The sequence below is a fragment of the Aedes albopictus genome, chromosome 2 (genome assembly GCF_035046485.1).
Source record: "Aedes albopictus strain Foshan chromosome 2, AalbF5, whole genome shotgun sequence".
NCBI classification, from domain to species: domain Eukaryota; kingdom Metazoa; phylum Arthropoda; class Insecta; order Diptera; family Culicidae; genus Aedes; species Aedes albopictus.
In genome coordinates, this window is record NC_085137.1 from 254564572 (window position 1) to 254583675 (window position 19104).

The 19104-nt window shown below is 39.9% G+C and overlaps 1 protein-coding gene across 11 annotated transcripts in view; it reads right to left on the reverse strand.

The window, feature by feature from the left end:
* Positions 1-275: 275 nt before the first annotated feature.
* LOC109428225 (choline/ethanolamine kinase) overlaps positions 276-19104 on the reverse strand; it is a 62974-nt gene continuing 44145 nt past the window's right edge. For 5 of the 11 annotated variants that reach the window (XM_062851549.1, XM_029858513.2, XM_029858483.2 and 2 more), the window contains 6 exons: positions 14666-14818; positions 14223-14596; positions 13852-14031; positions 8503-8764; positions 7697-7879; positions 276-2417 (listed from right to left, as the gene is read on the reverse strand). In XM_062851549.1, the coding sequence (XP_062707533.1) occupies positions 2313-2417; positions 7697-7879; positions 8503-8764; positions 13852-14031; positions 14223-14596; positions 14666-14818 (1257 nt within the window). In that variant the 3' untranslated portion in view covers positions 276-2312. Of the gene's footprint in view, positions 2418-7696; positions 8765-13851; positions 14032-14222; positions 14597-14665; positions 14819-19104 lie in introns of those variants that run through there. The other 6 variants (XM_029858497.2, XM_029858493.2, XR_009997691.1 and 3 more) reach the window with 6 other exon arrangements.

Here is a 19104-nt window from a genome sequence, read left to right on the forward strand (position 1 = left end):
TGACTCACCGATACAATAAGTGCGAGTTTATGTCCCTACATTCTAACTAACTAAATTCAACTAAAAATTTATAAAAATAAAACAAACAAATTAAAATGTTGCAAAACACAGTGGTGTTCACAAATTTAGAACAAAATTGTAACCACGGGTTACAAAAGGCAGGCAACAAACCGTTATGGGCCCAGAATCGGTTCGAACGACGCCAAACCCAGTTGAAACGACCTAATGATGAAATATTTCAGGGACAAATTTCGACACTGAGAAAAACACGTAAATCTTTTTATACCTTTATTGAGAAAAATAAAAAATCGATAACATCAAAATTTATACACGTATGGCTTACTATATAAATTACTAGTTAAATATCGCAAAAGGGAGCGCAGTATGTTTGCATACTTTATGGGTACTTTGGCATTCAGCCGCTTTTTTGTTTGTTTTCGCCTCTGAGATGCATGTATGTATTCTCACGCCAAGAGATATAAGAGAAAAGCTTCTGCAGGCTGCTCTGCGCGAGTACTATCCGAACAATTTAAAATTTTCCGATTTCACGATTTGGCTTCCACTGTATTTGTGTTTTTTTTTTTAGATTTCCTCTAATCACATTGTTTCCGTTTTCAAAAAATCTCCTGAAAGTCTTACATCAAGTTAAGGTCTAATCATCGATATGTTTTGGGACTCATTTTTTGACAATAGGCTAGTTGAATCAGTTTTTAAATTATTTTAACAACCCCGAAATAGAAACTTCTTTGCATATAAGTCGATCGCTTTCAAATATCATTAAGATTATTCGTTCACAGGTCAAATCGTAAGCCTAGCTACTGTCAGTCGCACTGTTTTAACATCCTAGTATAATATGCGTTAAGTCTCTATGGTTTGCTGCACGTGACTTGATCGTTTGTGTGCTACATTGGTAGAATTGAATGTCGTTTTTATTGGAATATGAACTACTTGAACCGCTGTCCAATGGGGCAAAAAGGTTGGGAGATGAAAATTATTTCAATTTGCTTGAAGTGAATACAATTGAATGAATTCTTGCTAAATATCGCTATAATCCGATAGAGAGGATATCATTCTGACACCCTCTTTATAGTATTTGGCAATTCGTGTCAAAAATTCTTCCAATTCCATCCAACCCGAGCAAAGGTATTGAATTTTTTCGCGTTTTATGCCTTTTTTTATCCCACTGTGCACTGGTTATTTCGGTGATATCACAGACAGACAGACGTAACATATGCGTAACAATGTTCTGTGGAAAGAAAACCAAGCAAATTTCTGAATGAATGCTAGACAAAATAACGGAAATATTTATGGGACAACTTCTTGAATTTCTGGAAACAAATCCTAAATATCTTCGTATTATGATTGCTTGATAATATTGCAGAGATTCTTAATAGAGCAGGCACCACTGCCGGTACACCAATGATATTAAGATGACGCTTAGTTCTTTGTCCACCTCCCTTGTAATACTTTAGCTTGCATCGCAGTTTTAGAGCAGAATTTCGTTGTATAACTACCTTAAAACTATTTTAAAACCACGTTGCAACCAATTACTGTGTTACGTCTATTTCTCTCTGATAGAATAAAATGGCTTGAAAGAGGGATTTAATATGGAACGAGGGTGAGGAATCAGACGAGTTTACAGTTAGATTTAAATTCAATGTTCAATGTAGCACAACCTTTTCCTATCACAACATTTAAATTCTATGTTCAAAAATAAACCGGCATAGCTAGTTTCTAAATTTTCTATTTTTTTTTACTTTCAGTAGTCATAAATATTGATAAACGTTAAAAGATAAAAGAGTTCTAATCAGTAGTTACTACTCAGGTGGAAATGCTTGGATTTTCTTCTTAATAAACGCGCTTCGAGTTGCTACGACGTACTGTCCCCTTCCGTATGTGTGTGTGGGTGTATGTCATAAACTGTAAAAGTAATGGCCACTAATACTGGTACAATTACAAGTCATGGCGCCCAACCAGGCGTAGGACACGTGTATCGTCCGCTTTAAGCACAGTTGCCATTCCCGAGGAAGGGTTCTATAAACCGCGTGTGAGTGTATCGCTAGCTCCGCTTAGTACAGATTTCACATCAATATCATTCGATTCGGTTTTAGGCATTTTTTTTTGGTGATCCAGCGTGCCAATGCTTTTGTGCTAGCCGAGCAGCTATACTGGACTCTGTGGACTGTGGGTGTTTTTTTTTGCGTGTAGTTGAAACGTTGCTGGGTATCCCCTCTAATCTTACCTCCTAGGCGTACGAGGTTGCAGAAGGAAGGAATCATTCGAAATTCAGTAACAGAAGACGTGTGATATTTTTACTTTTCCGGATCCGTGACGGGTAGATTTCCGGAATTGTTGATCAGCTCGGTGTAGAGTTTCTTGCATCGGACGTACTGGTTCAAACGGCAAATCGCGTATTCCTTCAAAGAAAAAATACATTTAATGTTACATGATAGAACCACGTCTCGTATGTATGGAAATGAGGATTGATTTAAATTTTGTCACCTTTCTAATAATATTTTAAGTTCTTTGGGCATCAGTGAAAGCACGAATTAACTTTTTTAATCGATCAGCCTAGATAGCTGTGTAGTGTCGGTAGCGATTGTCTCAATTGGCTCAATTGGCGCCTGTTCCGATGGTAAGAATCCGCCAACAGGTGACCCCTAATTCATGGTGTGATGCGGCTTTATGCTTACCGTTCCTAGGAATGAATGGCTAGGGGGGTCTAATAAAAACCTAACCGCTAACGGAGCCTGTGGAGTACCAGGGCGCCCTCCACAGTATGTAGCCCTTACTGCGCTAACCGGAGCAATGGTGCAGTGGACCTTGTGTTTCTCCGAACAATCAGCTGCCCTTCTTTAGTCTCACTTGAGGCTAAATAAGGGCGGGATTATGAAGATGTTGTTAATTAGTTTAAATTTTCACTTATATGGTTTCGCATTATGCGATATTCACAGTGTGTTCTGTGTATCCTCGCTTTTGGCGTTTTCCAATCGATACCGATTTGGTTTTATTGTTGCTGTTCTTTGTTGTGCTGTTGTTGCGAAGAGTTTAATCTTACCTAGTTTGGGTAGTGGCTACGGTTAGGATAGCTCAGATCAATCTTCAGCATAAAAGAACAGCAACGATCAATCTTTGCAGACTTATGCAAAATGGTACAGCCCAAGTGGCCTTGGTACAAGAACCTTACTTTCGTAAGGGAAATTTCTATCTAGGAAACCTTGTGAACCCGGTTTTTGCTACTTTCAGTAAACATGAAATGGCAAACTCGCGTGTCATGCCTCGAGCCTGTGTGCTTGTCAACAACTCTTCTTCATGGGATTCAATTGGTGTTTTTCGGAAAAATGCCGTTGATACTTCACGACCTTCATCATGGAAGCTTTTGAAGAAGCATGCCCTCAACCAAGGATGGGAACACTCACTTGGAAAGAGTTACACTCACTTGCAGTTTTCTCAACTAAGAAGAGTGCAATCAAGAAATGATGTATGGACGGCTTTTGCCTTGTGGGTTTGTCTAAAAGTTTGCCGAATAGAGTACAGGTCGCACACGCACACTGAAGTCGTGAAGGAACTGCAAAGGCAACTCTCCACGAGGTGAATGTAAATTACACTCACCTCGTGGAGAGTCGCTTTCACAGCTCTGTCATGCCTTTGGGATTCGTGTGCGACCCCTACTTCATTCGGCAAAGTTTTAGGCAAAACCACAAGGCAAAAGTCGTCCATACATCGTTTCCTAATTGCTCGCTTCTGAGCTGAGAAAACTGCAAGTGAGTGTTATTATTTCCAAGTGAGTGTTCCCATCCCTGCCCTCAACGGTCTGTGAAGATCACAAGAGGAACCCCTTGGTGAAACTCTGATCTGGCGAAACTTAGGAAACAATGTAGAAAGAGTTGGAAGAGACGACGTTTGGCTGGTTCGGAGGCTTTCAGGTCGGCTCGCAAGGCCTACAGGAAAGCTCTCCGATCTGCTAAACGATCCGGCTGGAAAAACCTTTATACAAATGTTTCCAGCTTGAGTGAAATCAGTCGGTTAAACAAAATCCTTGCGAAATCTAAGGATTTCCGGATGAACAAACTTCGTTTGCCAAATGGCGATCTGACTTCCTCTGATGAGGAAGTTCTAGAATGCTTATTCAGCACACACTTCCCTGGATGTGTGGATATTACATCTTCGGATGAACCTGATGTCTTTTCTTGTAGTTATGATTCTTTAGCTTTGGCTCGGAGTATTGTAACTATAGAATCGATTGAGTGGGCTCTTAATAGCTTTGCTCCTTTCAAATCTCCTGGGGCAGATGGGATTTATCTTATTTTGCTTCAGAAGGGATTTGATTATTTCAAACATGTTTTGAAAAAAACTACTTATTTGCAGTTTTGCTACAGGGTATATTCCCAAATCCTGGCGGGATATTACTGTAAAGTTTATTCCGAAAGTGGGTCGTGCGTCGTATGAACAAACATAGAGTTTCAGACCTATCAGGTTGACCTCTTTTCTTCTAAAATACTTAGAACGCATTGTGGATCATCACATCCGTGATGTTCATCTGGCCAACGTGCCTCTTCATGTGAACCAACATGCCTACCAATCTGGTAAGTCCACTGTGACTCTTTTACACAAGGTTGTTTACGATATCGAGAAAGCATTCGCTCAAAAGCAATCTTGTTTGGGTGTTTTCTTAGATATCGAGGATGCCTTTGACAACGTGCCTTTCGATGCCATATTGGAAGCCGCACGGAGTCATGGTATATCTCCAATGATTTCCAATTGGATTCACCAAATGCTCAAAAACCGATATCTCTTCTCTACATTGCGTCTAGCAGGGACTAGGAAATTGAGTGTTTGTGGATTAGGCCATCTCCAAAGGATGTGCTTAATGGCGAAGTCTGAAGCGTTCTCTTCAACTCCAACGGCAGCGCTAGAAGTTCTCTTTGACGTTGCCCCACTACACATTCATTTCAAACAAGAAGTCCTTTCTTGCACTTACCGGTTACGGGTACTCGGTCTACTAGAGGAAACTCCTGTGAACCGCACATCAACACACACCTCGTTGTTTCCACTTTTAGTGAATTGGGACAAAATTGTCCTTGCTCCAAGTGATCTTACAATTGCTTGTAATTTTCCATATAGGACATTTTCCACGAAATTCCCTTCCCGGGAAGAGTGGACATCTGGTTATCTGGAAAGAAGTATTTCAGACGGCATCGTATGTTACACTGATGGATCCCTTCGCGAAGGTCGAGCAGGTGCTGGTGTTTATTCTCGTGAGCTAAGGCTGTATCAGTCTTACTCACTTGGTAGACACCGCACCGTTTTTCAGGCCGAAATCTTTGCTCTTATGTGCGGAGTGCAATCAGCACTTCAGCAGCACGTAATGGGCAAAGTATTTAATATACTTCTGTTCAGATAGCCAGGCTGCTATTAAAGCACTTGCTTCGGCCAACTCTAGGTCGAAGGTAGTGATCGCTTGTCGAACTCAAATCGAGGAGCTGAATTCAGCAAACGCTGTTCACCTTGTATGGGTACCTGGCCATTCTTCCATCGCTGGAAATGAATTGGTTGATGAGTTAGCTCGCACTGGAGCATCACATGACCCCATTGGCCCTGAGCCAGCTATTCCGATATCGAAGTGTTGGGTAAAGCTTCAGATTCACACCTGGGCTGCTACTCAACACAGACAATACTGGAATAGTTTGGAGTCATGTCGTCAAACCAAATTGTATTGTACTGAGCCATTTCCAAGGGTGGCGAAGTATCTTACAAATCGGTCAAAGCAGAATTGCAGCATTCTGGTCAAAGCATTGACTGGCCACTGCCGACTCAGCTATCACATGGCGAATATTCAGCAAGCTGACTCATTTGCATGTGATAGCTGTGAATCCGATTATGGAACTTCGTATCATTTGATATGTAACTGTCCAGTTTTTGCGCAACTGCGTTTCCGAATATTCGGTAAACACTTATTAAGTGAAACTGACTTCAGAAACCTGAATCTTCAGGATATTCTGTTGTTCTTAACACGCTCTGGTAAAGAGCTATAGGCTCACTTTCGCTTTATGCGTTATTACAGTGCCCTTTTCAGGGCGCTGTTTGAACCCATTGTGGTACGCTTGTGCGTTAGTACCCTCCTCCAGGGTATTTTTCCTATTTCCCTACCTGATCCTATCCCCATCCAAATCCTTTTTCCTTCCTTTTCCCTCAGGATGATGATGAAATAGGCTTTTATTTTGGTGATGGCACAAATGTCCCAAATGGAGGACAATGTGTCTCTGGAGTCGGTCTTCTGATACCTGATACATGATAGAACTACGTCTCGTGTGCATGGAAATGAGGATTGATTTAAATTTTGTCACCTATCTAATAATATTTTAAGTTCTTTGGGCATCAGTGAAAGTACGAATTTAGAGCTATTCATACATAAAAAGATTTTATACAACACTGTATCATTAGTATAGCACTCCAAAGACAGATATTAACGATGACCCTTAAGCCGAGGATATCGGAAACGATCACTGTAATACGAAACGATCCGCATTATTGTAATGCCCTAGGAACGTAGGTACGTGACAGAAAGCCAGAAATGAGCAAAGCCATCTGTTTCACAGCCCTCAAGAATGCCAATTCATCCACTGATGCAGCACTTACAGTGCAACGGTCGCTTGGATCGGACATCCAGGTTGTCGAGGCCAGTATGTATATTGTATACTACCGTAATTGACAAGATCCTGGATGGTGAACCAATTCGTGGAGCACCATGGCAATAAATAAAGCATACTTGCTGGTGACGTCGTTTCTTTAGCTCAACGGTGTTCTTAACCCCTTCGCGAGATGCGGGTTGGCTAGGTCTCCGTTAAGGAGAGCAGATGGAGGAGCTTTGCACGAGTGCCATCGTCGGCAAACAAATTCCCTCCCCGGCTAGTTGGTCGGGTGAAATATTTGGTTAATAAGGTCCTTCAACAAGATGGGCTCTCTGCTATGGATGGCTGCATAGCAGCTTGACTCCATCATTGACTTTGCGTCCACTTAGTCTAATGTTAGCAAGAACTTCAATCAGGCCCTTATTAGACTTCGGAAGTCAATGATGGTGGCCAGGCAGGATCAGGAGAAACTCGTGGCAACTGCGGCAGCGGCAGAACCCACGAAGTCAAAGGTTCCGATGTCTACCCAGACGGAGGCCTTCGCTTTCGCGGGTAGCCCCAAAAGTGTGGCGAATGCTATTGCTTACGACAGCGCTTCCCAAACTCGATTGCAATCTATGTGAATAAATATTGAATTCCTTGAAGTTTTGAAGCTGCAGAAACAGCGAGCTGCTACCAAAAATGTCGTTTTCCCCAGGAAGTTGCGTCCCCAACAGTGTACGAAAGGATCATCCTTAACAAACTGTTGAGACACAGCGAGGATGTAGACTGTAGAGGTCGACCGCAGACACTATCTTGTCAGTTATTAAAGCTGCCGTGGTAGCTCTCCAACGTAAGAGGCAAATTCGCTACTATGCTGTAATGACCCTGGATTTAAGGAATGATTCTTATAGTGCCAATTGAGCGGCTATTTCCGATGCGCTTCTGCGACTTGGGATACCCGGCTATTTGTACAAGTTTCTCGGAAGGTACTTCCGTAATAGATTACTAGTAGTATACAACGTCCATTATGTCCAACGTCTGTTATGAATAACGTCAGTATGTCCAATGGGAAGATCACTCACCCAGTATCCAAACTCGATCTCCTGGTACACATTGACAATCGCCCACAGGCTCCAGAACAGGTGCGATGCCAGCGTGAAGCACTGCACCTCTCGGCGCACATCCTCAATCTCCAGGGCGTTCGGTTCCTGTCCATCCCCGCAGCCGGCGGCCGTCCTCGCTAGATACACTGCAATAAACTTGTCCTTAAGAACGTTAATGAACCGAAAGAAATAAGGCAAACATTAGTCTCCTTCATTGAATGGTTGTTCTAACGTATTTGCGATGAAAATTTTGGGCTCTAAAACAATTTACACAAATGTTTCACAGCATATCTAAAACGAAAACAAAAACAATTACTTTTGCACTCAGATTATATAATGGCTTATTGGCTAGTGTGAACGAATAAAATGAATGGTAGTGACCTAAGGATGACCTAATTCGCTTCCGTTTTATTCTGCGGCCACCTTTGTCTCAGATTCTTGAAGTCAAGCTCAAGTGAATCGACGCAAGCGGTCTCAGGTCACATCAACAACACATTGATCGACGAGACAAACCTCGCATCTCGGCAGACACGGCAAGGGAGGGAGAGACACCTTCGGAGCTCTCGGACGAATTGCGCAGTTTCAGTGATTTGTGTGTGTGACCTAAGTGATCTGCATTGTAAAAGGCATCATAGTGAAGATCATCGACAGTTCTTAGCATTATGAAGTATATGGAAATTTCGGTGAACAGTCCCGGAAAAGAACAAATTTCCCGCGAATCAAGGGGTATAGCACTATAGAAGCAATTTGTTCTTTTGCTCATTCCGGGAACCGAAAGTACGTACCTGTTGCTCCCTGGTCGGGTACTGCTCCGGCCTGTGATAGAAGTAAGGCGCCGCCGTGTTGGTGTAGTCGAAGGTCCACTCAAGAAAGTGGTTGGCCAAGTCGAAACCGCGATAGTTGTAGGCACAATATTCAAAATCGATGATCATAAGCTCGGGTTCTCCATCACAGGGTTGATCGGATAGCGATTGCGAGGTTCCGCTGAGGACCGAGTCCCGTGTACTGTCCATCTCACTTTCGATCGGTTCGTCCAAAGATCGTTTCCTGCAAGGTGATAATATGCTTCAATGCTTTTTCTACCCCGTTTTAAATTTTAATTATATTCAGATTTGTCGTTTGATTTAATGAAAATGAAACTTACAACACGAATGGTTATTGTCTACGAATTTTCGTAATGTATGGTTTTGACAACGTAACTATAGATAACAAGCCGGACATAGTTGCTACCATGTTTGGATTTTTTGGTGTTTCTTTACCGTCATTCCATTGCACTAAGGGCCAGAATCGCAATCTAGCGGAACTAAATTAATTACTCTAAAACGAAGCATTTCCGACACATGGTGTCTTCGACAAAGTTGTTTGACATCAGCAGAGGCATCTATTGCTAAGAACGTAGTAGTTCGCAACTCGTCCGCATAGGTGGCGCCACCATCTAACTTCTTTGTTTTACGTCCTAGAGACTTGGCGTCTTCGGCAAAGTTGTTTATTTTGGCAAAATAAACAACTCTTTCTCAGACGACAAAATTCCACAGCCTACTGTTTCCGAGTTATTTTAAAAATAAAAACCAATCAATGAAAAAACAGTTTTTTAAGCTAATTTTGACATTTTTACCAGAAACCATGTGAGTTTAATTTTTTTCCTCATGCATATGTGTCAAACCGAACACATTGTATGGGAATATGTTGAATATTATCTCTAAAAATAAAAAATAAAAATACAAATTCGAAAAAACAGTGTGAATTTCATGCCTTAATATCGAGCAAAGCGCAAAAAATCGCAACTTCAAATTTTCAGCAAATACGAAGCAATACTAGGTGAATATACTGTCAAAAATTTGGAGAGGTATTTTTTGGTGTTTTTGAGATAATTGCTTTTTAGTGACAGTATAAATATAAGTAGTGTCAGCATGTAACTTTTTACTGTTACACTTTAGAGAGTTTATGTCTTCGAAAAAGTTGTTCATTTTGACTAAATAAACAACTCTTTCTTATACGTCAAAATCCCACGGCCTACTCTTTTCGAATTATTGCATATAAACTAGATTATATTGATAAAAAATGACTATAAAACACATTTTGATGCAATAGTATGAACTATTTTTATTGTTTTTACTTTTACGATACATAGTAGGTCATGAACATGTCAGTTTCGTGGAGTTTGAGTTTCACAATCTTCTATCAACGTCCTTTCCATCCAGGAACAGATCCACGAGCTTTCGACAAGATATTTCGCGCTCTTGAATTTAAAATGATTGACCAAATAAGTTCAACTTAAATCATTTTGAAAATGACTTGCAAAAAATTAAAAGATATCTTGACCCATGCTGATAATAGTAAACTGACATTTGCTTGACCTACTATGTATCGTAAAAGTAAAAGCAATAAAAATAGTTCATACTATTGCATCAAAATGTGTTTTATAGTCATTTTTTATCATTATAATCTAGTTTATATGCAATAATTCGAAAACAGTAGGCCGTCGAATTTTGACGTATAAGAAAGAGTTGTTTATTTAGTCAAAATGAACAACTTTTTCGAAGACATAAACTCTCTAAAGTGTAACAGTAAAAAGTTACATGCTGGCACTACTTATATTTATACTGTTACTAAACAGCAATTATCTCGAAAACACCAAAAAATACCTCTCCAAATTTTTGACAGTATGTTCACCTAGTATTGCTTCGTATTTGCTGAAAATTTGAAGTTGCGATTTTTTGCGCTTTGCGAGATATGAGGGCATGAAGTTCACACTGTTTTTTCGAATTTGTATTTTTATTTTTTATTTTTAGAGATAGTATTCAACATATTCCCATACAATGTGTTCGGTTTGACACATATGCATGAGGAAAAAAATTAAACTCAAATGGTTTCTGGTAAAAATGTCAAAATTAGCTTAAAAAACTGTTTTTTCATTGATTGGTTTTTATTTTTTAAATAACTCGAAAACAGTAGGCTGTGGAATTTTGTCGTCTGAGAAAGAGTTGTTTATTTTGCCAAAATAAACAACTTTGCCGAAGACGCCAAGTCTCTAGGACGTAAAACAAAGAAGTTAGATGGTGGCGCCACCTATGCGGACGAGTTGCGAACTACTACGTTCTTAGCAATAGATGCCTCTGCTGATGTCAAACAACTTTGTCGAAGACACCATGTGTCGGAAATGCTTCGTTTTGGAGTAATTAATTTAGTTCCGCTAGATTGCGATTCTGGCCCTTAGTGCATTGTCACCTGTCGACTCCCGAGTGTTGAAGCTCCCAGATAGGCCACGTGCTGGTCGACGGGCGACATTTTTCGGACGTCATATATGTGAGGTCCTACAGAGGCCCGATAATTATCTTGTAGGCTCAAAAATCCAGGCGTGATTATCCAGCGTCACGAGTTCAAGAAACAACAGAACGATGCGTTTCAATATCCAACGCAACGCTGGTCAGTCTCAGGGGTTGCTGTACAGTACTATAAGAAGCTGAACGAGAAGATAGGAGTGACAAACGGATCTGGAGATGTCAACAGTTTATGGCAGTTTATCCATGAAGCAGTGACAACAACAGCGCAAGAGGTGATAGGTACCGCTCAGCGACTCCAACGTAATTGTTGGTTCGACAAGGAGTGCCAACTAGGAACACAGGATCATAAAATTATTTTTTGATTTTATGAATTTGTTCATGGTTTCATCTCGCCCAACCACAATTTTATGAATGTAGCCTCAAAGCATTTGGGGCCATCGACGACGAAATCACAAAAATACTTTTTGATTTCATGAATTCCAATCATGGTTCCATCTCGCCCAACCATAAATTTATGAATGTGGATGAAAAGCATAAGAACGATAGACAGAATCATAAAAATAATTCTTGATCTTATGAATTCTATTCATGGTTATCGGCTAATTTATTCATAAATTCATGGTTATATTTTTCATTTTTGGTCGTCGAAAGCCAAAACAATAACGGGTACATTGCGTTACGGTGAAATAAAACATAAGAACATGAATTAAAATCATGGTGTACATTTATAACATAAAATCATAAGGTTATCGGGAAATCATGAGTTATATTCAAGATTTTGGGAATGGATTTGATTGGCGAAGCGCAGGAAAGTATGGACAGGAACGATACACGGAGGTTTTGATTGATTGATTGATTTATCTTTATTAAAGAGACTTTCAGCCCTTGGCTGGTTCGTCTCTCCGGAGGTTTTATGCAACTGTCAATGGTGCGCGGCATAAGACTGCGCCATTGCCCACCATGTGCAATGTCCGGGAAGTAAACTTGCTGACTGACAAAACAATAGTGGCAGCCAGATGGAAGGAGCACTTTGAAGATTTGTTGAATGGTAGCAGTGGAGGAGCACCCAGGAACAAGATTACCATAATGGATGACGGTCAAGCAGTAGAACCACCAACACTGAATGAGGTTAAGAATGCTCTTAAGGAGCTGAAAATTTGGCATATAAGATACTGTCGCGTTCAACAGAGGAGTCTTGAGGAGTCCTTCGTCGGCGAACACTAGGCTGGTTTTCGTGAGGGATCAAATGTTTAACCTGCAGATGATCCTGGAAAAATTTCGGGAATATAACGTGCAGACTCATCATCTGTTCATTGATTCTAAAGTAGCGTACGATTAAATGAACATAAATGGGCTTTGGCAGGTAATGTCAGAACATGGTTTTCCGGTGAAACTAATTAGGCAGATACTCGCAACGCTGGATGGATCACAATCAAGTATTCGGATCGCAGACGAAGTGTCTACTTCGTTTGTGACCTTGGATGGCTTGAAGCATGATTATTGATTACGCTCTTTTCGATTTGCTGTTCAACATTGCACTCGAAGGAGCGTTTAGGAGATCTGGCGGGCAGAGGAATGGCACTATCATCATACGGCACTATCACATGCTCCTCGGCTTTGCGGACGATATTGGTCACATCGACATCGATCGTAGGACAGTGGAGGAAGCTTATGCTCCTGTGAAAAGAGAGATATTGAGGATAGGCTTGACGATAACCTCTACCAAGACGAAGTACATGAGAGCGGGTGTAGACAGAGGCAGGCCTAGTAACATCACTAGTTGAGGTAGTGCTTGATGGGGATGTGTTTGAAGTTGAAGAATTTGTTTATGTTGGAACACTTGTGAAAGGCAAAAATGACGTTTCCCGTGAAGTGAAAAGGCGTATTGCAGCTGCGAATAGGGCCTTTTGCCGATTGCGGAACTAGGTCCTAGTTTAGGTCCCGTAACTTGCAAACGCAAACAAAATTCGGTCTATATAAGACGCTGATTCTTCCGGCTGCCCTCTACGGTCACCAGGCGTGGACGTTAAAGGAGGTAGACCGAAAAGCTTTCGGAGTTTCTGAGCGCAAAATGCTGCGGACAATTCACGATGGGAAACGCAAAAATGGCACAGACGCATGAATCACGAGTTGTACAAAGCGTACAAAGTTGCGAATATTGTGAAACGTATAAAATACGACAGACTTCAGTGGATTGAACACGTAGTGCGAATGTAGGAAGATAGAATAGCGAAAACAATATTCAGCAGGGAACCAGGTAGAGGTCGGTGACGTCGTGGGCTGGCGCCAACTCGTTGGCTGCACGCGGTTGAAGAAGATCTGCTATCCCTATTCGTTCGGGGAAACTAGAAGAACATCGCCCAAGACCGACGAAGATGGTGTTTTACTATACGCTCGGCGCTGAAGGAGTACTTTGTAGCCATCAACTTGTTGGGCCCAAGAAAGGAGGATTTCGAGCGACAAATATAACTTAGCTGCCGATGTTGATGATGGGCTATTAAGCCTTAAGTGAAATTGTGCATCTGTTACCATAAGTCAAACATTTTGGGGAATATTCATGATAAAGAATTTAATGAAAAATAGAGAAATTTTCAATCGACAATGAATTTGGCGAACCACGAATAAAAAATAAGAAAATGTAATTCTCCACTTTGAATCTTCGATTTTATTACACTCTGTTTTGATGTAACTTTCTTCATTCGTTTCCTAACAAGAGAATCATAATTAAAAACAATAGAGGCATGATGCAAACAAAGCAAATATATAATAAAGTTTAATTCGCATTGTAATGGACATTGAACGACTCAAATCGATCTGTGAATATCTAACTGAATCAATAATCTGACTTACCTTGGATTCCTGCTTCCATTGCTGATTGCGCTTGCGGTGTCGCTACTTGCAGTGTCGACGGAACCATTCACGTCGACTTTGCTGCTATTGGAAGCGGGCGCGCTGCTATTAGAATTGGAAATTAGAATTGAACTAAAGTGAGAGTCTAACTGCGCGGATTCATCGAATTGGTCCAGGGTGCTGAAAATTTTGTTGAGCAGCTCGTTATTTTCCAAATTGCGGGTGCTGTTATAGCAAATACATGAAGCTATGGTAGAACTAACAATACAAAAGGATGCATCTGAGCGCTATCGTAAGGACGTAACCTTTTGAATTGTCAATCTAGATTAGCAAGCAGCAAGAAGCGAACAAGCGATCTGCCGTACACTTACCAGTAGCTGTCCAAGCCGTTCGAAGGCGAGAAATCCTCTCTCAACAGGATATTACCTTCCTGCAAATCATTGTGTGAGAATACAACCGGATGGTCTTCCCTATCGATAACTGACTTAAGCCACTCGACTTCCACCCGGAGGTTTAGGTCAGTGATGATCTCGTCACCGTCGATCCGTTTGTTACCGTTGGTTCGGTCCTTCCGGAACGTCTCCAGCGTAGTCTCGACACTCTTCAGCCATCGGTTCATGGTGTTCCATAGCCAGTCCGGCTCCTTGGAAACCGGAATGTCCAAGCTGTGGATGGCTGCCATTTTTTCCGCGATCTTCAGCGAAATTTTCGGATCACTCAGTTCCGATGTCGTTAATGCACGTGCCTTTGGAAATAGCAAAAGATTTTTGTCAGTTTGAGATATTTTTTGTGAGGAGTTCAAAGGTTTATTTACCGGTATATACTGCTCAATTCTTCCACCGGGGAAGATTCCGTGCAGCTTTGGTCCCAGTTTACGCTCGCTAAGAAGCGTGAATACAACCGATTCAGTGAGCATTGATTCTAGAGCACTTTCACCGTGCGTCTGGCCGTAAATGCGTAGCAAGACCTGTTATCGTGGAGAGAAAAATGGTTAATTTAGAAACTGCTTAAATACTAAACTTGCTTTGGGAATTGATCGTTTCATCTTTCTGGTAATTAAACAGTTAACTGTAGTAATTACTACCATATCCAGTTTTAAGCCGGATCATAATGTCTGAGGCCATCGGCGTTTTTGCGAAATAACGTCCAAAAGCTTGATGTGTCATACAGTCCTGTGTGCCTTCTTTCCGAAGACCTCGTGACGCAATTGAATGTCCTGCGACATTATGGCCTCGGACGTTCTGATACTGCGCCATCCAGCTTAAATTGGCTGTTTTGTAATCATGATTTGCCGTTCACTTCTTATTTACGCTGGAAAAAGGACATGCTATGTCCCCTATGTTCCCTATGTTGGTAGGTGTACCAATTATGGCAATAGTATTTATTATGGCAGTAGTTGAAAGAAAAACAGCTTTATTTCCTATTTCAACAAAAAACAGGAGCTCATCGTCATAGAAATGAATGACCTATTCATTTTTGATAGCATATGAGGCCTTTTATGAACAAAAATATAGGATATTCTTCGGATTCAAAGCAATACAAAATATTGCCCGCATAACGATTTGGTAAGCAACATGCTTGATCAAATCGCTTTTCAGATTATTCCAGTGCTATAGCCAGCTGCCTTGCTACAATAGATGGTAGAACAATATCATCATCAAAAACTAGGTATTGGTAGAAAATGGCAATATTTAGAAGGTAGATGAATAATCTGATCACATTTTGTGGAATATCATGTATTTTTCTATATGGGATATTTGATACAAAGGGTGTATGGAGTACCAATTATGGCGATACTCTAAAGGTAAAACAATTCAATCCAAATACTTTTACTCATGACTTCCATGACGAGACGACGAGGGAAGACAATATCTTTAAGGTTTATGCTTGATAATCAGGTTTCTACAATTGAACAACCGTAAAAACACGGAGCAGACAAAAGCAAATTTTGCAGTGGTGGTGGATTTTTCAGCGCTTTATATTTTCCTGAATTTGAACTCTTTTTTTTCAAAATATGAAGCTGAAATGAGTCCAACTTGCACACACACATCATATTTTTACCATATTGGAAAGATTTGTTACATTTGGACATATTTTCTAAAATGTAGGGGTAGGCGGGGCAATATGGACACCCTAAGGTTTTTGCCAACTTTACCTGGCAAGATGTCAAAAAAGTTTAGTTTTTTGATACATGTATCCTTTTAAAGTCTATTTAGCATCTATTGCATAAGAATGCTCACGAAGAAAAATTATTTATCCACTTCAAAAAATGTTTTGAAAAATATTAGTTTTTCATGACCGTCTTCAAGCATACGGGGCAGAATGGACACCCCCATGGGGCAATATGGACACCATGAGACTTTTTCGAATTTTGTACATTATTTACACCTATAAAGCCATTTCATTACAAAACAACTACTGTGGATGAATAATACGCCGAAGTAGTTCATTTTTGTTCAGTTAATTTAAATTCAGGCTGTATTGGATAAAGCTTCGTTTTTGTCGGCATGTACAACTGTGCCTATAACAACTATTTTCCACTGATGTCGTTTTTTGACCAATTTGTTTCACCCTATGTCTACTATAGTGAACATTTAACCGAAAATATACTGAAATCGAAGGGCCCATATAGCCGAGGTGGTAAACGCACGGGTATTCAGCATGACCATGCTGAGGGTGACGGGTTCGATTCCCGGTCGGTCCAGGATCTTTTCGTAAAAAAAATTTCCTTGACTTCCTTGGGCATAGAGTATCTTCGTGCCTGCCACACGATATACACATGCAAAATGGTCATTGGCAGAGGAAGCTCTCAGTTAATAACTGTGGAAGTGCTCATAGAACACTAAGCTGAGAAGCAGGCTTTGTCCCAGGAGGACGTTACGCCAAGAAGAGGAGGATACTGAAATCGAGGAAATTGGTTGGTTTGTGATTTAGGTTATATCTTTCCTTTGCCGCTTCTTTCAAAAAGGTGAGTGTCCATTTTGCCCCGGCAGCAGAAGATATTTCCAAACTTGATTTTTTATATAAAAAGAAGAAAATATAAACATGTTAAGCATGTAGATACAGCAAAACTACTTGCATGTGTTCTAGAAATATCAGGTTTTAATCGACCTGCAATAAATTAATCACTAAATCTTATTTTAGATGGTGTGAAAATTATAATTTCCATGCACAAAAAACGGAGGACGCAACTTTTTCGTGTAAAATCAAGTATAATTTTAATTTCGAATGTTTCTTTCCTGAAACTACGTTTTAGACAAATGGACTATATGTATTCTCTATTCATTAAAAGTTCAAAAAAGTTTGCATATTTCAAAATATTGAGGGTGTCCATTCTACCCCGGGTGTCCATAATACCCCGCCTACCCCTATACCATAAAACCAAGCATTTTCAAAAAGTGGCCTATAACCATTTAAAGATATGTTTTCTGGAAATTGTGTTCACTTGTCACTTTATTACTTGATATCGTTTCGATATCGGCCCCCGGTAGTAAGGTTTATTTTGTGATAAATAATGGAAAATCCATAATTGGTACACCTTTATCACTATAATGGGAACACTATGGCGATAATTGGCTATTTTTTAAACTAATATTCTATCGGCTTAACACATTTTTTCATATATTTGAATCTGAACAGCTGACATATTGCATCCATATTTGCTACCCCTACCCTATAGCAAAGATTTTTTAGTACAATATACAATATTTGCCTATAGTGAGTCCAGGCTTTTTTGGCTCCATTTCGGGTCCTTGAAATGTGTATGTAATTTTGCAGATATGTCATTGAAATTGTATGAAATTTTGGATGGAAAAATATACTTTTTTGCGTTTTTTGTCACAAGTTGAAAAAGTTTGGATGAAATTAAAGCACTTTGTTTAGGATGTTCCGTTCCCCTACATCCTGGAAAATATATAGGAACTTGAAAAGGGTGAGTCTAATCCTGGTGTTATGTTTTCAATAAGGATTGACATACTGTCTACCATTCAAAAATGGACTCCGCCTTATGAATTCCGTTAGATAAAGCAAATCAAATCAAAATGATTGTTATTCACACTAGAAGCAGTTAGTTGGAATACAAAATCTGAATTCGCACATAGGGGTAGGCGGGGCAATATGGACACCCTAAGGTTTTTGCCAACTATACCTGGCAAGATGTCAAAAAAGTTTAGTTTTTTGATACATGTATCCTTTTAAAGTCTATTTAGCATCTATTGCATAAGAATGCTCACGAAGAAAAATGATTTATCCACTTCAAAATATGTTATAAAAAATGTTAGTTTTTCATGACCGTCTTCAAGTATACGGGGCAGAATGGACACCATGAGAAGTTAACGAATTTCGTACATTATTTACACCTATAAAGTCATTTCATTACAAAACTACTTTTATGGATGAATAATACGCGGAAGTAGTTCATTTTTGTTCAGTTAATTTAAATTCAGGCTGTATTGGATAAAGCTTCGTTTTTGTCGGCATGTACAACTGTGCCTATAACAACTATTTTCCACTGATGTCGTTTTTTGACCAATTTGTTTCACCCTATGTCTACTACTAGTGAACATTTAACCGAAAATATACTGAAATCGAAGAATTTGGTTGGTTTGTGATTTAGGTTATATTTTTCCCTTGCCGCTTCTTTCAAAAAGGTGAGTGTCCATTTTTCCCCGGCAGTAGAAGATATTTCCAAACTTGATTTTTGATATAATAAAGAAGAAAATATGAACATGTTAAGCATGTAGATACAGCAAAACTACTTGCATGTGTTCTAGAAATATCAGGTTTTAATCGACCTGCAATAAATTGATCACTAAATCTTATTTTAGATGGTGTGAAAATTATAATTTCCATGCACAAAAAACGGAGGGCGCAACTTTTTCGTGTAAAATCAAGTATAATTTTAATTTCGAATGTTTCTTTCCTGAAACTACGTTTTAGACAAATGGACTATATTCTCCATTCATTAAAAGTTCATTCTGCCCCGGGTGTCCATATTGCCCCGCCTACCCCTAGTCAAGCAATAATGAAGAGAGCAAAATGGAAACGAAAAACCTTGTTATTTGTTTTTGGTTTCTTCGAAACCTGTTTTTATGCAACTTAGAAGAACTCATCAATATGCACAGTGCCATTTTCAAAACCATTTCGAACGCACCATTCCTGATTATGTGTGGTAAATATCTACCACCACTCAGTGCAGAATCGAATCGCAACATTTCACATGACTGCCTATGCAGAGGAACATGACTAAAGAAG